This window comes from Macaca mulatta, chromosome 5, assembly GCF_049350105.2.
Source record: "Macaca mulatta isolate MMU2019108-1 chromosome 5, T2T-MMU8v2.0, whole genome shotgun sequence".
In the NCBI taxonomy this organism is placed as follows: domain Eukaryota; kingdom Metazoa; phylum Chordata; class Mammalia; order Primates; family Cercopithecidae; genus Macaca; species Macaca mulatta.
Genome location: NC_133410.1, coordinates 59,569,793 through 59,588,641, shown reverse-complemented (window position 1 = coordinate 59,588,641; position 18,849 = coordinate 59,569,793). Strand labels below are relative to the sequence as shown.

The following is an 18,849-nucleotide window of genomic DNA, read 5'->3' as shown; positions in this document are numbered from 1 at the left end:
TTAAAGTAAAGGGGTAGTGCTGACACTCAATACAACAAGGAGGCAAGGAAGGAGTTACCTTCTGGTGAGAACAGACTGTCACAGAAGGCTTTGCAGAGGATGTAGCACTTTAGCTGCTATGTAGCTTATAAAGAGTAGGTGAGAGATGGTTCCTGTCCTCCTAGTGCTATAGTCTTGGTGGTGGTGATGGGGGAGCAAGGGGATATGATATACAAGTATGGGTAATTTAAATTTTATATAGTCAGTGGCACAAAATAAAATTTGGCATCCCCAAGTAAACATTCTATGTGCTTCTCAAAACTCATGGCTAATTAAGGTAACATAAAGAGAATGAGCTCCACTAATTATTAGAATGTTTGAGTACCATTGTGACCACCTATAGATCATTGTATATTTGTAATCAAACACAAGTCCAGATGCTCTCTGCTTGTATAGTCCGATTAACAATAGCAAGACCTTGTAGAAAGACAGTAACTTTATTAACCAAAGCTAGTAAAAAAAAAAAAAAAAAAAAAAAAAAAAAGAGAGAGAAGCCGCCAGATTCCTATCCAAAGTAACTGCTCTGATTTGGGGTGGGGTGGTGGTGGAAGGCAGAGATTTAAAAAGGGAAAACTTGATAAAGCAGGCATGCAAGAATTGGGCAGAGTAAATGTCTATGTGTCTTGTTCTGATGGCTAACTTGGGTCCCAGTCCAGCTGGAACATGGGCTGATGTCATTTCAACAATGACTGGATTGTTAACTAGCAGCCTTGAAGTAACCTCTGGAATTTTGCGGCTGGGTCTCCAGACTTGGTCTATCTGTCTCAAGATTAGCTCCTGGGATTTCTAAGAAGGCACATAATTAGATATTAGCATATGGTTAGATAGATATGAAGGGAGGATATACCATGAGAAAGGGAGAGATGTGGAGTCTTTTTTAAGGCTAAGTAAAGGCTTCTGCAGTTTTCCTCAAGGTTGTATCTTGAAACCCAAGAGAAAGAAAAAGAAGTTGAAAATACATTTTAAAGTTAAGCTGCCCAGTTGCATTTTTTTTTTTTTTTTTTTTTACTTCTTTGTATGTAGCCATCTACCAGTTTCACTTTCTTTCAGAATGAAAACTGAATACCGTTGGTTTTAGCATAGTGTCTTTATTTTTAGATTTAAAATGGGGAAGTAAGAAAGTCTCCAATTTCTCTAAAACATTTTTTTTCCCTTCAAGATTACAAAGTGCCATAATGATCAAGGCATTATGGTTACTAACTGTCATGAGAGGATATAGAATCAGATTTTATTTCTAATACTTTTATTTTAATTTTGAATTTTTATTTTTGAGACAGGGCCTCACTCTGTCACCCAGACTGCAGTTAATGGCATGATCACGGCTCACTGCAGCCTCAACTTCCTGGGCACAAGTGATCCTCCTGTTGGGAGCACAGTTGTTGGGACCACAGGCGCACACCACCGCACCCAGATAATTGTTTGTATTTTTTGTAGAGATGGGGTCTCCTTATGTTGCCCAGGCTGGTCTCGAACTCCTGAGCTCAAGCAATCTGCCTGCCTCAACCTCTCAAAATGTTGAGATTACAGACGTGAGCCACCGCACCAACCCTCATATTCTTAGAGTAAGTTTCTCTCGGCATACTTTTATTTCTAAGTAGGACATGTCATCTAATTAGGTGAGATTTCCTTAATTAGCCACAACATGGAATTGTATGCTGCTCCTTTGACTAAAAAGTTCTGGCATCATTGGAGTAACATTGATGCTGGCTCATTTTTAAAGAGTATTTTGACAGGGCCAGCAACCACCTGGTTTTGCTTAGAGTCCAGTGAGTCTGGTGTTCTTGATTTCATCCAGCCAGTACTCATCTAGTACTTATTCTCTGGGAAACACTGTGTGATACAGCTGCATCCCACAGAAAAAGACTTAGTCCTGCCTCTCCAGAAGTTGACAGTCTGAATCATCAGGATTCATCTTTGCAGTGAGTGTTTTCTGAAGGCACTGCCTCTGCATTGGCATTCAGTTTTCACACTCGAGCTGTGCTGCTACAGCAACTTACTCTATCTCAGGTAGTTTTTCTTCAAGAGGCACCCTATCTAAATGGAACATGACAATAATTTTTGCCAGTTGAATGCCTTCCCTTTGTGAGAATTAACCCCAGTTGTGAAAAAGTTTTTTTTTTTTTTTTCCCCAGCCTGGAAGTTTTATCTCCCACCTACAGGACATAATAATACAGTAGTGGAAGCTTGAGGCAGTGCAACGTGATGTGAGTGGTATGCGTGATTAAGCTCAGCCTGGTGGCAGGTTGGGCCAAGCTCTTTTAGGTTTCAAAGAGAGGAGCCAAATAGGAACGCCTAGGAATGCAGGAGTCATGCAAAGTGATCACACCACTGAGACTGACACTCTTAGTCTTATTGGCAGTGGAGTGGAGTGGGATGTTTACTGCCTCTGAGGAAGGAACCATTGTCTAACTGGGGCCGGGGATGGCAAGTATTTAGTCTCTGCCACTCTCATCCCACTACCCCCAGCTTAGAAGGAAAAGATGTTGGGGATATTATGTTCTGTGATGTCTCTACGTTGATTAGACTTTACTGCATTACATATTTGAATTTGGGTAGTGGAAGACTGTAGAAAAGACCAAATGATAGTTCTATTCTCATTTTCTAAATTGAATAATAGAAGCACTGTTTCATTTTCAGTGTCTTCTAAATTCAGCCATTTAGTATCTGCACAGCACTGCACCTGGAAATTACGTATTATTATCAGACAACTGGGACTATTACACTGTTGAAAAGAACAGTAAAGCTTATTTTAAATGGAGAGTGGAGTCCAAATCTTTTTCTTTCAATTCCTCTCTTTCTCCATGACTTCATAGTATTGTAGGACATTTTTCTTAATTCAGCTAAAAGCCAAGTTCTTGTCACACAACCAGGAAAAATTAGGTTTGTGGACACATAAAAGGGTGAGAAAAATGGAATTTACTGAGTGAAAAGGAAAAACTCAGCAAAGTGAGAAGGATTCCTGTTAACAGGCCCAAATCTCACCAGTTGAATCCCAAGTTACCACCCAGGAAAAGAAGAGGCCAGACTCCTCCCATCTGCAAACGACATGAACTTCCATGGCTCCAACCCATTCCCCCAGAGCGCCACCCAGTAAGAGGTTCTCCAAGGAGCCCTTTTTGCTTGGCTGATTCATTTCCCCCTCTAAAGTACATCTAACTGCCGTTAGAATAAGGATAGTGATAAGGGCAAAGACTGATCTTAACTGCTTGCTGCTGACAGGGGGTGCTGTTTTGAGGAAATGTCAGTCCAGTCTGCCTCAGAAGCTTATCTAAGGGTCCCCAGCAGAAGAGACCATTGTATGAGGCTCCAGTTGCATGACCGTTTAGAGTTTGATGGCCTGCAGGGGAAAAGAGATAAACTGGATTATTAGAAAACATGTATCAAAACAAAACAAGTGGGGGCAAGGACAGCTCACAAATCCTAGACCTTTTACTGGTTTGCACAGGGAGAGTGAGGCCAAAAGCCTGACATTAAAAAACAAAAAACAAAACAATACAAAAACACCCTTTAAGTTCTGGGATACATGTGCAGAACATGCAGGTTTCTTACATAGGTGTACATGTGCCATGGTGGTTTGCTGCACCCATTAACCCGTCATCTACATTAGGTATTTCTCCTAATGTTATCCCTCACCTTGCCCCCCACCACCCAACAGGCCCTGGTGTGTGATGTTTCCCTCCGTGTGTACATGTGTTCTCATTGTTCAACTCCCACTTATGAGTGGGAACATGTGGTGTTTGGTTTTCTGTTCCTGTGTTAGTTTGCTGAGAATGATGGTTTCTAGCTTCATCCATGTCCCTGCAAAGAACATGAACTCATTCCTTTTTATGGCTGCATAGTATTCCATGGTGTATATGTGCCACATTTTCTTTATCGAGTATATCATTGATGGGCATTTGGGTTGGTTCCAAGTCTTTGCTGTTATGAGTAATGCTGCAATAAATATATGTGTGCATGTGTCTTTATAACAGAATGATTTATAATCCTTTGGGTATATGCCCAGTAATGGGATTGCTGGGTCAAATGGTATTTCTGGTCCTAGATCCTTGGGGAATCGCCACACTGTCTTCCACAATGGTTGAACTAATTTACACTCCCACCAACAGTGTAAAAACGTTTCTATTTCTCCACATCCTCTCCAGTATCTGTTGTTTCCTGACTTTGTAATGATCTCCATTCTAACTGGTGTGAGATTGGTATCTCATTATGGTTTTGATTTGCATTTCTCTAATGACTAGTGATGGTGAACTTTTAAAAAATGTTTTTTGGCCACATAAATGTCTTCTTTTGAGAAGTGTCTGTTCATATACTTCACCCACTTTTTGATGGGGTTGTTTTTTCTTTCTTGTAAAGTTGTTTAAGTTTCTTGTAGATTCTGTATATTAGCCCTTTGTCAGATGGATAGATTGCAAAATCTCCCATTCTGTAGGTTGCCTGTTCACTCTGATGACAGTGTCTTTTGCTGTGGAGAAGCTCGTTAGTTTAATTAGATCCCATTTTTCTGTTTTGGCTCTTGTTGCCATTGCTTTTGGTGTTTCAGTCACGAAGACTTTGCCCACGCCTATGTCCTGAATGGTATTGCCTAGGTTTTCTTCTAGGGCTTTTATGGTTTTAGGCCTTATGTTTAAGTCTTTAATCCATCTTGAGTTAATTTTTGTATGAGGTGTAAGGAAAGATTCCAGTTTCAGTTTTCTGCATATGGCTAGCCAGTTTTCCCAACACCATTGATTAAATAGGGAATCCTTTCCCTATTACTTTTTTTTTTTTTGGTCAGGTTTGTCACAGATCAGATGGTTGTAGATGTGTGGCGTTATTTCTGAGGCCTCTGTTCTGTTCCATTGGTCTATATATCTGTTTTGGTACCAGTACCATGCTGTTTTGATTACTGTGGCCTTGTAGTATAGTTTGAAGACATGTAGTATGATGCCTCTAGCTTTGTTCTTTTTGCTTAGGATTGTCTTGGCTATACGGGCTTTTTGTTGGTTCCATATGAAATATTTTTTTGTCTAATTTTGTGAAGAAAGTCAGTGATAGCTTGATGGGGATAGCATTGAATCTTTAAATTACTTTGGGCAGTATGGCCATTTTCATGATATTGATTCTTCCTATCTATGAGCATGGAATATTTTTCCATTTGTTTGTGTCCTCTCTTATTTCCTTGAGCAGTGGTTTGTAGTTCTCCTTGAAGAGGTCCTTCATATCCCTTTAAGTTGTATTCCTAGGTATTTCATTCTCTTTGTAGCAATAGTCAATGGGAGTTCGCTCATTATTTGGTTGTTTGTCTATTATTGGTGTATAGGAATACTTGTTATTTTTTCACATTGATTTTGTATCCTGAGACTTTGCTGAAGTTGCTTATCAGCTTAAGGAGATTTGGGGCTGAGGTGATAGGGTTTTCTAAATATATAATCACGTCATCTGCAAACAGAGACAATTTGACTTCCTCTCTTCCTATTTGAATACCCTTTATTTTTTTTTCTCTTGCCTGATTTCCCTGGCCAGAACTTATAATATTATATTCAGTGGGAATGGTGAGAGAGGGCATCCTTGTCTTGTGCCAGTTTTCAAGGGGAATGTTTCCAGCTTTTGCCCAATCAGTATGATATTGACTGTGGGTTTGTCATAAATAGCTCTTATTATTTTGAGATGTGTTCCATCAATATCTAGTTTATTGAGAGTTTTTAGCATGAAGTCATGCTGAATTTTATTGAAGGCCTTTTCTGCATCTATTGAGATAATCATGTGGTTTTTGTCTTTGGTTCTGTTTATGTGATGGATTCTGTTTGTTGATTCGCATATATTGAACCAGCCTTGCATCCCATTGATGAAGCCAACTTGATTGTGCTGGATAAGCTTTTTCATGTGCTGTTGGATTTGGTTTGCCAGTATTTTACTGAGAACTTTCACATTGATATTTATCAGGGATGTTGGCATGAAATTTTCTTTTTTTGTTGTGTCTCTGCCAGGTTTTGGTATCAGGATGATGCCGGCCTCATAAAATGAATTAGGGAGGAGTCCCTCTTTTTCTAGTGTGTGGAATTTGCACATGAGATGGGTCTCCTGAATGCAGCACACTGATGGGTCTTGACTCTTTATCCAATTTGCCAGTCTGTGCCTTTTAATTGGGGCATTTAACCCTTTTACATTTAAGTTTAATATTGTTATATGTGAATTAGATCCTGTCATTATGATGCTAGCTGGTTATTTTGCCCATTAGTTGATGCTATTTCTTCATAGTGTTGATGGTCTTTACAATTTGGTATGTTTTTGCAGTGGGTGATATTGGTTTTTACTTTCCATATTTAGTGCTTTCTTCAGGAGCTCTTGTAAGGCAAGCCTGGTGGTGACAAAATCTCTCAGCATTTACTTGTCTGTAAAGGATTTTATTTCTTCTTCTCTTATGAAGCTTAGTTTGGCTGGGTATGAAATTCTGGATTGAAATTTTTTTTCTTTAAGAATGTTGAATATTTGCCCCTACTCTCTTCTGGCCTATAGTGTTTCTGCAGAGAGATCTGTTGTTAGTCTGATGGGCTTCCCTTTGTGCCTTTGTGGGTAACCCAACATTTCTCTCTGGCTGCCCTTAACATTTTTTCCTTCATTTTAACCTTGTTGAATGTGATGGTTATGTGTCTTGGTATTGCTCTTCTCTTGGAGTATCTTTGTGGTGTTCTCTGTGTTTCCTGAATTTGAATGTTGGCCTGTCTTGCTAGGGTGGGGAAGTTCTCCTGGATAATATTCTGAAGAGTGTTTTCCAACTTGGTTCCATTCTCCCTGCCACTTTTAGGTATAGCAGTCAAACATAGGTTTGGTCTTTTCACATAGTCCCATATTTCTTAGAGGTTTTGTTCCTTCCTTTTCTTTTTTTTTTTCTTTTTTTTTTTTTTTTTGAGACGGAGTCTCGCTCTGCCACCCAGGCTGGAGTGCAGTGGCCAGATCTCAGCTCACTGCAAGCTCCGCCTCCCGGGTTCACACCATTCTCCTGCCTCAGCCTCCCGAGTAGCCAGGACTACAGGCGCCTGCCACCTCGCCCGGCTAGTTTTTTTGTATTTTTTATTAGAGACGGGGTTTCACCGTGTTAGCCAGGATGGTCTCGATCTCCTGACCTCGTGATCCGCCCATCTCGGCCTCCCAAAGTGCTGGGATTACAGGCTTGAGCCACCGCGCCCAGCCAATTCCTTTTCATTCTTTTTTCTCTAATCTTGTGTTCTTGCTTTATTTAATTAAGTTGATCTTTAATCTCTGATATCCTTTCTTCTGCTTGATCAATCTGCTATTGATTCTTGTGTATGGTTCACAAAGTTCTCGTGCCGTGTTTTTCAGCTCCATCAGGTCATTTATGTTCATCCCTAAATTGGTTATTCTAGTTAGCAATTCCTGTAACCCCTTTTCAAGGTTCTTGTCTTCCTTACATTGGGTTAGAACATGCTCCTTTAGCTCAGAGGAGTTTGTTATTACCCACCTTCTGAAGCCTACTTCTGTCAATTCGTCAAACTCATCCTTCATCTAGTTTTGTTCCCTTGGTGGTGAGGGGTTGTGATCCTTTGGAGTAGAAGAGGCGTTCTTGTTTTTGGAATTTTCAGCCTTTTTGCGCTGGTTTTTCCTCATCTTTGTGAACTTATTTACCTTTGGTCTTTGATGTTGGTGACCTTCGGATAGGGTTTTTGTGTGGACGTCCTTTTTGTTGATGTTGGTGCTACTCCTTTCTGTTTGGTAGTTTTCCTTCTAACAGGCCCCTCTGCTGCAGGTCTACTGGAGTTTGCTGAAAGTCCACTCCAATCCCTCTTTGCCTGGGTATCACCAGTGGAGGCTGCAGAACATCAAAGATTGCTGCCTGTTCTTTCCTCTAGAAGCTTCATCCCAGAGGGGCCCCCGCTAGATGCCAGCCAGAGCTCTCCTGTATGAGGTGTCTATCGACCCCTGCTGGGAGGTGTCTCCCAGTCAGGAGGCACGAGGGTCAGGGATCCACTTGAGGAGGCAGTCTGTCCTTTAGCAGAGCTCGAATGCTATGCTGGGAGATCCACTACTCTCTTAAGAGCTGGCAGGCAGGAATGTTTAAGTCTGCTGAAGCCGCACCCACAGTCACCCCTTCCCCCAGGTGCTCTGTCCCAGGGAATGAGAGTTTTATCTATAAGCCCCTGACAGGGGCTGCTGCCTTTCTTTCAGAGATGCCCTGCCCAGTGAGGAGGAATCCAGTGAGACAGTCTGGCAACAGCAGCTTTGTTGGCTCCATCTCAGTCGAACTTCCCTGTGGCTTTGTTTACACTGTGAGGGGAAACTGCCTACTTAAGCCTCAGTAATGACAGAATGCCCCCCTGCCATCCTGAACAAGCTCGAGTATCCCAGGTCAACTTCAGACTGCTTTGCTGGCAGTGAGAATTTCAAGCTAGTGGATCTTAGCTTGCTGTGCTCTGTGGGATGGGATCTGTTGAACTAGACCACTTGGCTCCCTGGCTTCAGCCCCTGCAGAGTGAACGGTTCTGTCTTGCTGGCATTCCAAGCGACACTGGGATATGAGAAAAAAACTCCTGCAGCTAGCTTGGTGACTGCCCAAACGGCCGCCCGATTTTGTGCTTGAAACTCAGGGCCCTGGTGGTGTAGGCACCTGGGGGAATCTCCTGGTCTGCAGGTTGCAAAGACTGTGGGAAAAGCATAGTACCTGGGCTGGAATGCACCGTCCCTCACATCACAGTTTCTCATAGCTTCCCTTGGTTAGGGAAGGGAATTCCTCGACCCCTTGTGCTTCCTGGGTGAGATGACACCCCACCCTGCTTCAGCTCACCTCTGTAGGCTGAACCCACTGTCTAACCTGTCCCAATGAGATGAGCCAGGTATCTCAGTTGGAAATGCAGAAATCACCCACCTTCTGCATTGATCTCGCTGGGAGCTGCAGACTGGAGCTGCTCCTATTCAGCCATCTTGCCAGTTACCTTCTTGTTACTGTTCTTAACTTAAAACTAAAAATTCCACCCTCATGAGCACATAGCAATGTTTAAAACACAATGCAAATGAGAATAGTGAAGAAAAAGGGGAGGGGAGGGCTGGAACTAAAAGTAGAGCCAAAAACTTCTACTAAAGATAGGCATATTATTAGGTCTGCATGAATATATTCCTACTGCCAAGCACACTGCATTTTATATAATGGTGCTGAATGTATGTTTGGTGAATTTATTTAATTGAGTTTAAACTAGATGTGCTATGATTGGGTCACTAATTTTATCCTGAGAACTTGTTAGCAGGAAAATAAATGACAGTTATCCAATGAATTGTCTTTAAGATTAAAAATAAACATGTGCTCAATAAAAATAAAACACTTTTCTAACATTAAAACTAAAAAAGTATTTCTCCTGAGGGATTTTATAAACAGAAAACTATAAAATAAATTGAATAATATTCATAAAATGCTTGTTAAGTTAACAAAAGGGCCACATTTTATAGGGTAATTTCTTTTATCATTTAAGCATAGATTAAAGCTATTATTGGCAGCATTACTCTTACCTCACTAAACATTTCTTCTCATTTTCCGTTTCTGGGACATTCTTTGCCTCCCAACTTTTAAACCAGTAGTTCTCAAGCTTAGCTGCCCACTAGAATCATCAGGAGGCTTTAAAAATAGAACTGCCTATGCCCAACACAGATAAAAATTAAATCAGAATCATTAGAAGTAGAACCTGAGTGTCAGCAAGTATATTTTAGAAGACTCCATGGAAAAATCCCAGTGTGGTCAGTGTTGAGAATGATTTCTCAAGGAAACATTGGAATGACACCAGGACTTTTTTTATTCATAGCCAGTCCCTCAGTGGGCCTTTGCAGCCCTATGGCTTTAAATATCATTTCTGTCTCCTGTATGCTTTAGACCCATATAACCATGAAGCACTTGAGAACTCCAGTTGCATGGCTAATACCCATTTCAATCTTATATGCAAACCTTCACTCATAATTTTACTCCCCTTAGTTTTCCCCATCTTAATGAGTGGTACCATCAATTTTTCTGATTGATCAGTCAATCCTTGACTTCTCTCTTTCTCTCACATCCTTTGTCTAACATTAGCAATCTGTGTAAAATATGCCTGTGATATCACCACCTGGACTAATAAGATCCTAGTTGAGACAACTTCTGTTTCTCACTTGGAACACTGAAATATTTATGAACTAGTTTCCCTTCATCCACCCTTGTCCCATCTTTCATTCACAGTCTGTTTTCCACATGGTAGGTCTTGATCACCCATGTCTTCCTGTAACACCCATCACAACATGACACCAGAATAACATCCAGGTTCCTTACCATGATATGCAAGACCTTATATGGTCTGTCCCTGGGCTGTATCTCCTAAATCACTTCCTAGCATTCTCATGCCCCATCACTGCCCACTGCCCCACCATATCTGCTTTCCTGGAATATGTCTTATGTGCTCATGTCTCAGTGTCTTTGCACCTGATTTCCTTTCTTCCTGGAATACTTTTTTCCCCAAGTTACTTCCTTCAGGTTTTTGTCCAAATGTCACCTCAGGTTGCCCCTGACCACCTTACCAAAATTGCATTTAATGTCTATAGTAGAAAGCTTATTTTTAGTTTGTTTTTATAATTTATTTATTCATTGCTTAAAGTTGCAGTAGTAGCTTGCAGAGATCAAGAAATATTCAAATCTAGAATTTTTGGCTTCATTTGTCTAAAACAGAACTCAGGCTTGTTTTTTTCCATTGCTGTTCTGTGCATGATTACTGAGTTTTCCTTCCTGTGATTTTCTCTCACTGATTTCTCCTTTAAACCAGACCATGACATGAACTAATATATTGGGAATGACTCAGATTCTCCTTATCCCGAGAAAGAGACAAAACAAAACTCTACATGTGAGGTTCTAGCTCAGATTGGTTTGCCGTTTTGCTTTACCTCCTGATTCAGGATCAGGCAGATGTTTGAAGATTTGCCTCATGGGAGAGGAAGTTGAGACTTATTTTGTGTTTCTGTTGAAGACAGATCTAGAATCATGATAGAAGCAGCAAAAAGGTAGACTTTAGCTCTTATAATGAAGAAATTTCTTACAGTCAAGACTAAGTAATATGCTCTCCTCATATTTTTCTGGAAAGTAGTTTTATCAATGGGAAAGGATACCAAAAGTATATTTAAAGGGGAATTGAAGAAGCAAAACAAATCTGTACTCACATTAACAATCTGTCTTCTCTGACACCTTCAGCTGCCCCATGCCCTTCTCAGATGGAGTAAATAATGATGCTTTTGACAACACTGTAACTTCTACCTCCTTCTAACATGAAGCCTAGCACACTGTATTATGATTCTTATTTGTGTATCTGCTTTCCATATGATAACAGAGAATTGTGTATTCTTGTTGCCTAGCATGATTCTAGTATGCTTTCTATAAATTTTTTTTTAGTCATGATTTTTAGTTCTTTATTCTTCAATAAAATGAATTATTTTCCAGAGAGAATAGTTAGAATGCTTGTGAAATCTTTCTATAATTAAAACAGAAGAATCATGTTTTCAGTGATGGCTGTAGAGTTGCAGAGGAAAACATCTTACTATAGGAGTAAAAGACACAGAACCCAGAGTTGAAAGCTGGCACATGGACAGTGCTACTCATTGCCAGTCTTACCAGGAACGTTCCATAGGGGCTGGTTTTTTAGTTTACTCAGCAAATAACTATTTCATTCTGCTCGGAGTGAGGCTAGAGAGCCACTGAAAAAGTATATGCAAGTTTTTCAAGGGCGCGGCCAAGACACAACCAGAGAATCCTGTTTAAGGGATTTATAGGATCATTTATTGATTATTGAATAAATGAAGGTAGAGAATGGCCCAGAAATGTCCAAGAACAGTGAATTCCTCATTAAGGTAATTTCAAGCTCCCCCTCACCCACCTAAAAAAAAAATGATACTAACAAATGAAGCACATTGTGCTGTTTGTTCCAGCTTTTTTTTTTTTTTAAATAGCAAATATTATTTGCTTCAAATTGGCATTCTGTGCTAATTACTAACAACTGTTTGCTACAATATGTTTTTTTGCATAAACTACAGAGGTAATGATAGCCTAGAAAACTGCTCAGGTGGGTCCTAGTTGATAATTCTTGGTTGAATCTAGATTTTTATACAATAAAAAAACACATTTTGTCTCTCTATTAATTATTTATTTCTAAGAAAACTCTAAGATTCTAGAAGATAGAGTCTAAGTACAGAAGGCCCTCTGTATCTGTGGGTTCCACATCTGTGGATTCAACTGTCTATGATTAAAAATATTTAGAGAAAATAATATTAAAACAACAAAAATAATATAAAAATAGTATAAAACTGTTTACATAGCATTTACATTGTATTAGGTATTACTTATAATACCTAAGTAATAAGTAATCTAAAGATGATTTAAAGTATGTGGGAGGGTATGCATAGGTTAGATGCAAATACTATGTTATTTTATATCAGAAACTTGAGCATTTGTGGATTTTAGTATCTGCCAGTGCATCAGGGGCCCTGGAACCAGTCCCTCCCAGATACTGACAGATACTGAGGGACAACTGTATTTTATTCTTCCTGTGTCTTAGAAACTTATTATAAAACACTAGGCACAAAATAGTTACTTATAGACTCTGCTTATCTAGTTCTGTGTGATAGAAAATGAGGCCCTAGCGCACACTGTTCTCATATGTACTCTAGAAGGATATAACTGAGAGTATGAGAAAAAGTCATCTGAAGGTCAGAGATATGCATCATTCTTGAGTACCTGCTGTGACTTGCTAGTACTAGCTGCCATTGGGAAAAAGCTGAGAAGACAGAAAAAAAATAGGTGCAGCAAGCCAGAGGATTAGTTGAAGAAAATTAATGGACAATAAGAATTGAATATAGGAATGACAAGAATTTTCACATGCCAAGGAAGATGAGTTAAATAAGAATAGGTTTAACAGGAAAGCTAGGTGTCAGGACCAGGAACAGGCATTCAGGTGCTCACCAGCAAAGGTCAGAAGAGTCTGAGGTATTATTTGAACACATTTGCTTTTAGCTGTTTGGTTCACCTCTCTTCATCATCAGGTCTTCCAAATAACAGGCTGAATGCCTTTCCGTGGTTTGGTATTGGTATAGTCATAAACTCTGATCAATCAAGTTCAAATATGACTTCGATAAGTTTCCATAGACATCAACAGCCAAACTCACTGAGGAATATCAAGTTAACCTGATAGTATTGAAAAGGGAATGAAATTACCTACAAGGATTTTCCATGCAGATTGAAATTTATCCTGATATACTTTTCTTTTGCCTGAAATTTTACAGATTGTTACTTATATGTGTGTACAAATCACTGGATTTCATGTCTCTGTCAATTTCTTGATGAAATAATCAGTACCGATAGAAATGGGAAGTTTCAGTTTCATTTTGGTTTTGATTTTTTTTTTTTTTTGGTGGGGATTTGGGAGGCTCTCATTTGGAATTAGAGAACACTTGAGTGAGTTGTTAAGGTATTAAGGAACCTTTTCAAATGTAGGAGACCAGGACTAAAGCAGAGATGGGTGGGTGTTTTATAACTTTGATAACCTTGAGGTGGTTGTAAATGTATACTCGACATTCTTGATGGTTTATAGTGAGTGAAAGAAAGAGAATAACCAAGGAGACTTTTAGACTTTTACTGTAAATAACTGGGCAGAAGGTGGTACCAACTAAAATAAAAAAGGCTGCTAGTTGCCTCTCATTGTTCTTCCTTTTCAAAGTTTTCCTGATTATCTTTTATTTTTCCATATTAAACTTAGTATCAAATTACATACTTCCAAAAGTCCACTTTTATTGGACTTTAATTATATTTGTAATGAATATAGGTAGAATTCTAATCTTTATGATATTAAACATTCCTATCCAAGGACATGGTTTATCTTTCTAGTTTCTTGGTCTTATCTTGGTATTATTCTGGAGATTTTCTTTTACTACATGGATTTTGCACATTTTTTGTTAAGCTTATTTTAAGTATTTTACCTTTTGTACTGCTATTATAATGGGGCCTTTTCTTACAATGTATTTTCTAAGATGTTATATATGAAAGCAATTTACTTCTGTATATTTGATTTTTACTTGATTAATTTATGGAATTATCTCAATGTTTCTTATAGTAGTCTAGTTTTTTAGATTTCTCAAATACATTTTAACTTTTATAGTTTTTTTCTAGTTTCATTTGTTTATTGTTCTTTAATTTCTGAAGTTAAATGATTCATTTTATTATTTCTGTTTTATTGATATAATAATTTGTCCACAATTTTTTTAACATATTTATTTCTATATTTACTTTATAGGATCTAATATGAAATGTCTTCATTATAAATCTTTCTAAAACTTTTGCAATTTTTTAAATTTTGACCCAATAATTATTTAAAATAGAATTTTTAAAATCTTCCAATAGAAGGGTCTCTTTATGAAGGATATTTTTTCCGATTTTGTCAATAATTATAATTTTGTTGAGTTGTAATCAAATAAAATTATAGTCTATCTAATTATTACTTTTTGGTATTAAATTTTCTTTGTAACCAAGTTTATACCATTTGCATGAGAAGAAAATGTATTATTTTCTGCGTTTGATATAGTCATATATCTGTCATTCGCTAAGTTATTGACATTTTCTGTAGCCTTGATCTGTCATGAACGGAGAAAGTTATTCAAAAATAAATTAAACAAATACAATATATTTTGTTTCTATATGTATCTCCTGTAATTTCTGCTTATAAGAATTCTATTTCTTTTTCTTATGTATTTATTATTTTTCTATCTTTATTTGAATCACTCTTTTACTTTATAATATGTGCTTCTTTGTTTTATTTAGTGCTGACTTTTTGTTTGACAAAAAGCATTATTTTTTGGCATTTTCCTGCTACATGTTTGCTTTCAACATTTCTGAATTCTGAATAACTTTGTTTTATGTGTATAATATATATTGTATAGAATTAGCAAAACATATAATTAGATTTGGCTTTGTAAGTCAATTTGAAAATATCGTTCTTTTACATAAATGACTTAGGGAAATTTATATTTGTTTTTAAGATAAGTATATATGGTACAACTATTATTATTTTCTGTTCTGTTTATTGTTTTTTTTTTTTTTACAATTTTTTTCTTTGTGCATTTAAAAAATATTTAAGAAGGTTTTCCTTACCTTAATAATTACAACATTATATAGTACTCTTAATTCTCTATTTATTTATAGGGTGGCTACTGATACTCTAGTAAAATAAATAAATGATAAAATTTTTTATTTTCTCCCCTCATTCCATTTCTTTTGTCTCCGACCTGCTATTTGGCAGTAAAAATTATTTGAAAATATATTTTTTAATTTTTTACTTTATACTCTTAAATATTCTTATACTTTTATTATCTGGTTGGTCAGCTTTTAAACATTTGTTGATTCCTATTATTATATATTAGGGAATCAACAAACTTTCTCATCTTTGCCCTTTCTCATTCTAATTTTGTTAGTTGCATTATTTCTGCATAGTGAAAGCAAAGACCATTTACATTTGTCTGCATTTTAGTCTGTTTTGTTCTGCCATAGCAGATTATCACAGACTGGGTAATTTATGAAGAATAGAAATTTATTTCTGAACAGTTACAGAGGTTGAAAGTCCAAGATCAAGGTGCCAGCATCTGGTGAGGGCCTTCTTACTGCATCATCTCATGATGGAAGGCAGAATGGAAAGAGAGGGCAAGAGCAAGACAGAAGTGGGCTGAACTTGTTCATTTAGAAGGAACTCACTCCTGCAATAACAGCATGAATCCATTCATGAGGGCAGAGGACTGGTGTCCTAATCACCTCTTAAAGGTTTCACCTCTTAATATTGTTAGATTGCAATTCCATTTCAACATGAGTTTGGGAGAGGACAAACATTCAAACCATAGCAGTCTGTCACCCCAATCCTCACACTTTTTTAAAGTCTTGGTCCTATAATTATAATCAAAACGTTCAGCAGTCCTTTTGCTAGTTTCCTCAGACATATTTTGATTAAGTAAACCGTGTCTTTTAGCATGTTCCTTAGGAAATACTTATGGGAACAATATTTCCTGAGTTCTTGCATTTTCAAAATTGTTTGCAACTTTTAATCTTGGAGGCAGATTTGACTGGCTATAAAATCCTTTACTATCATTTTTTTACATGAATCACTTGTAGATACACAATGAGATGCCATCATCTCACACCAATCAGAATGACTATTATTTAAAAAGTTAAAAAATAACAGATTTTGGCGAGGTCGTGGAAGAAAAAGAATGTTTATACACCATTGGTGGGAGTGTAAATTAGTTCAACCCTTGTGGAAAACAGCAGGGTAATTCTTCAGAGACCTAAAAACAGAACTACCGTTGGACCCAGCAATCCCATTCCTGGGCATACACCCAAAGGAATATAAATTGTTCTATCATAGACACATACACACATTCATTGCAGCACTATTCACAGTCACAAAGACATGAAATCAACCTAAATGCCCATTAATGGTAGACTAGATAAAGAAAATGTGGTGTGTTTGTGTATATATACACACACACTACACACACACACACACACACACACACACACACACACCATGGAATACTATGCAGCCATAAAAAAAGAATGAGCTCACATCCTTTACAGGAACGTGGATGGCCATTATCTTTAGCAAATTAATGCAGGAACAGAAATCCAAATACTGCATGCTGTCACTTATAAGTAGGAGCTAAATGATGAGGGCAGATGGACCCAGAGAGGGGAACAACAGACACTGAGGCTTACTGGTGGGTGGAGGTTGGGAGGAGGGAGGGAATTAGGAAAACTAATTAATGGGTACTAGGCTTCATACTTTAGTGATGAAATAATCTGTACAATAAACCCTCGTGACATGAGCTTACCTATATAGCCAACTTGCACATGTACCCTTGAACTTAAAATAAAAGTTAAAAACACATAAAAATAAATAAATAAGTATTTTTGTATAATATTTGGTCATAATGTTCAACTTTTCCATGCCATTTTTTGAGTTTATTGGTACATTGCTAAGTTCTTAAATTTTTTTATCTTTATTTTGCCTTTTGTCTTGGTTCTGACACTTTTTAAATGTATCTTTTTATTGAATTTTTTAAAATTTGCATATGGTAAAATTTACTCTTTTTGGTGTGCAGTTTCATTAATTTAGACAAATGCATATAGTCATCTATTAAATTAATTAGTCTAACACCACTAGAATCAGAACAGCTTCATCACTCCCCAAATTCCCCTGGGTTTGCCCTTACATACTATCCTTTTGTTGATGCTGTGTCACATCCATTTTTATTACTCATCATTGAATGAGTTGGATGTTTTTAGATCTACTATTTACAGGACACTTCTGCTGGGGGTTAGAGGAGGTCCTGTGCAGCCTTCTGACTCCTTTATTACTTTCACAGAGTCAGATTGCTTTCTTCTAAAATAGCCCCTCTATGTAAATGTGTTCCCACCCACTCTAAACTATACTGGGTCCCGGAAGTCTCTTCTGTCTTTATTTCTTTTCTCACTGCCCCAATTAGGAAAGCTATATTTTTTTGCACTTTGGGATAAACTTTTCATAGAAGTGTATTTTTGCAGTCAATTTCAGAGATATGCCACTGCCGGCCTTGTTGTCATTCTCCTCATTTCTTAGATGCCTTTCTCCCTGTATGGTATCTACTAATTGTTGCTTTTGGTAACTCTTAACATGTTTTTGGAGTCTGTAGAAATTAGGTCTTCCAGTTTTTCTAAAAATGGTGATCATGTAACTTTTGTTGTTTTGGTTAACTGTGTAGCATTTGCACATCTTCCAGAAGATAAGATGCAGTCTTAGCCATATTCTTACCAGAAGTCCTCTTGACTGCTCTTTACCACCAACTTTCCCTCACTCCCCTTTCATGGCCCACACTTTAAATATTGGAGTCTCTTGCCTCTCTTGTTCATTCATCACTTCCTTAAGGTTTTCATATAAAAACTTCCTGTGATGTACCTTAACCTATGACAAAAAATTTCGCTATATTCTAAATACCCACTTTCAAAGTTGGTTAGTTTTTTCCTACTATTCTTTAGCTTGGAATGCCTTTTTCTTCCTTACCTGATTGGAATACTTCTGCTCATGCATTAAGACCTAAAAAATGTATTTCCTCCTTTAGGAATCCTTCCTAGACACCTTCTCAAGACAATTAATCTCTCAGTTATGCTCCCATAATATATTTTCCCATTTTTTGTTCACTTATCTTGTTGCTTTTAGTATTTGTTTGCCTGTCATTATGAAGACAGTGAGTATCCCGTATCCTAATGTATTAACCAGTCAACACAGAATTTTCAAACTCTTTGTTTCAGGGACTCTACTCATAGCTCTCCGATGATGATCGGCACTTACCCTGATTTGGTCTCATTTGATTTTCCTTTCATTTAATTGAAGGGTACAATATTTTGGTTCCTCTTGGTTTTCTGGTCTAGCTTTTGTGCTCAATGTGATTTAGTCATGTCAAAGTATCTTTTCTACTCTTAGGAAATAAGGGAAACTCTTATAGGTTTAGAGCATTTGTAAAATTTTTAAAAGTTCAGTAATCATTGATAGAAATTTTTCTGTATTCCAGGTGATGCAACTGTGACAATAGCTCACAGATACACCCCCAAAGAACAACTGAAGATTCATACGCAGCTGGCAGATATTATCATAGTTGCTGCAGGTAAGTCCTTAGTGACTGTTATTTTTTGGAATGTCATCAGCAGAATAATTCCTGTCCTAAATGCTGACATGTTTGAAAGCTTTTTGAGAGAGTAAGGTGTATGTATGACTAACTTCTGTTGATTGGATTGTGTCTCTTGGC

At 37.6% G+C, this 18,849-nt stretch overlaps 1 protein-coding gene across 9 annotated transcripts in view; it reads left to right on the top strand.

Annotated features, from left to right (window-relative positions):
• Positions 1-18,849, top strand: part of MTHFD2L (methylenetetrahydrofolate dehydrogenase (NADP+ dependent) 2 like) — a 186,183-nt gene that overhangs the window by 90,702 nt on the left and 76,632 nt on the right. For all 9 annotated transcript variants that reach the window (XR_013417179.1, XR_013417180.1, XM_078001754.1 and 6 more), the window contains 1 exon segment: positions 18,616-18,708. Coding sequence is in view for 7 of the 9 variants with exons in the window: in XM_078001754.1 (XP_077857880.1) it covers positions 18,616-18,708 (93 nt within the window). In the remaining 2 variants the exon portion in view is untranslated.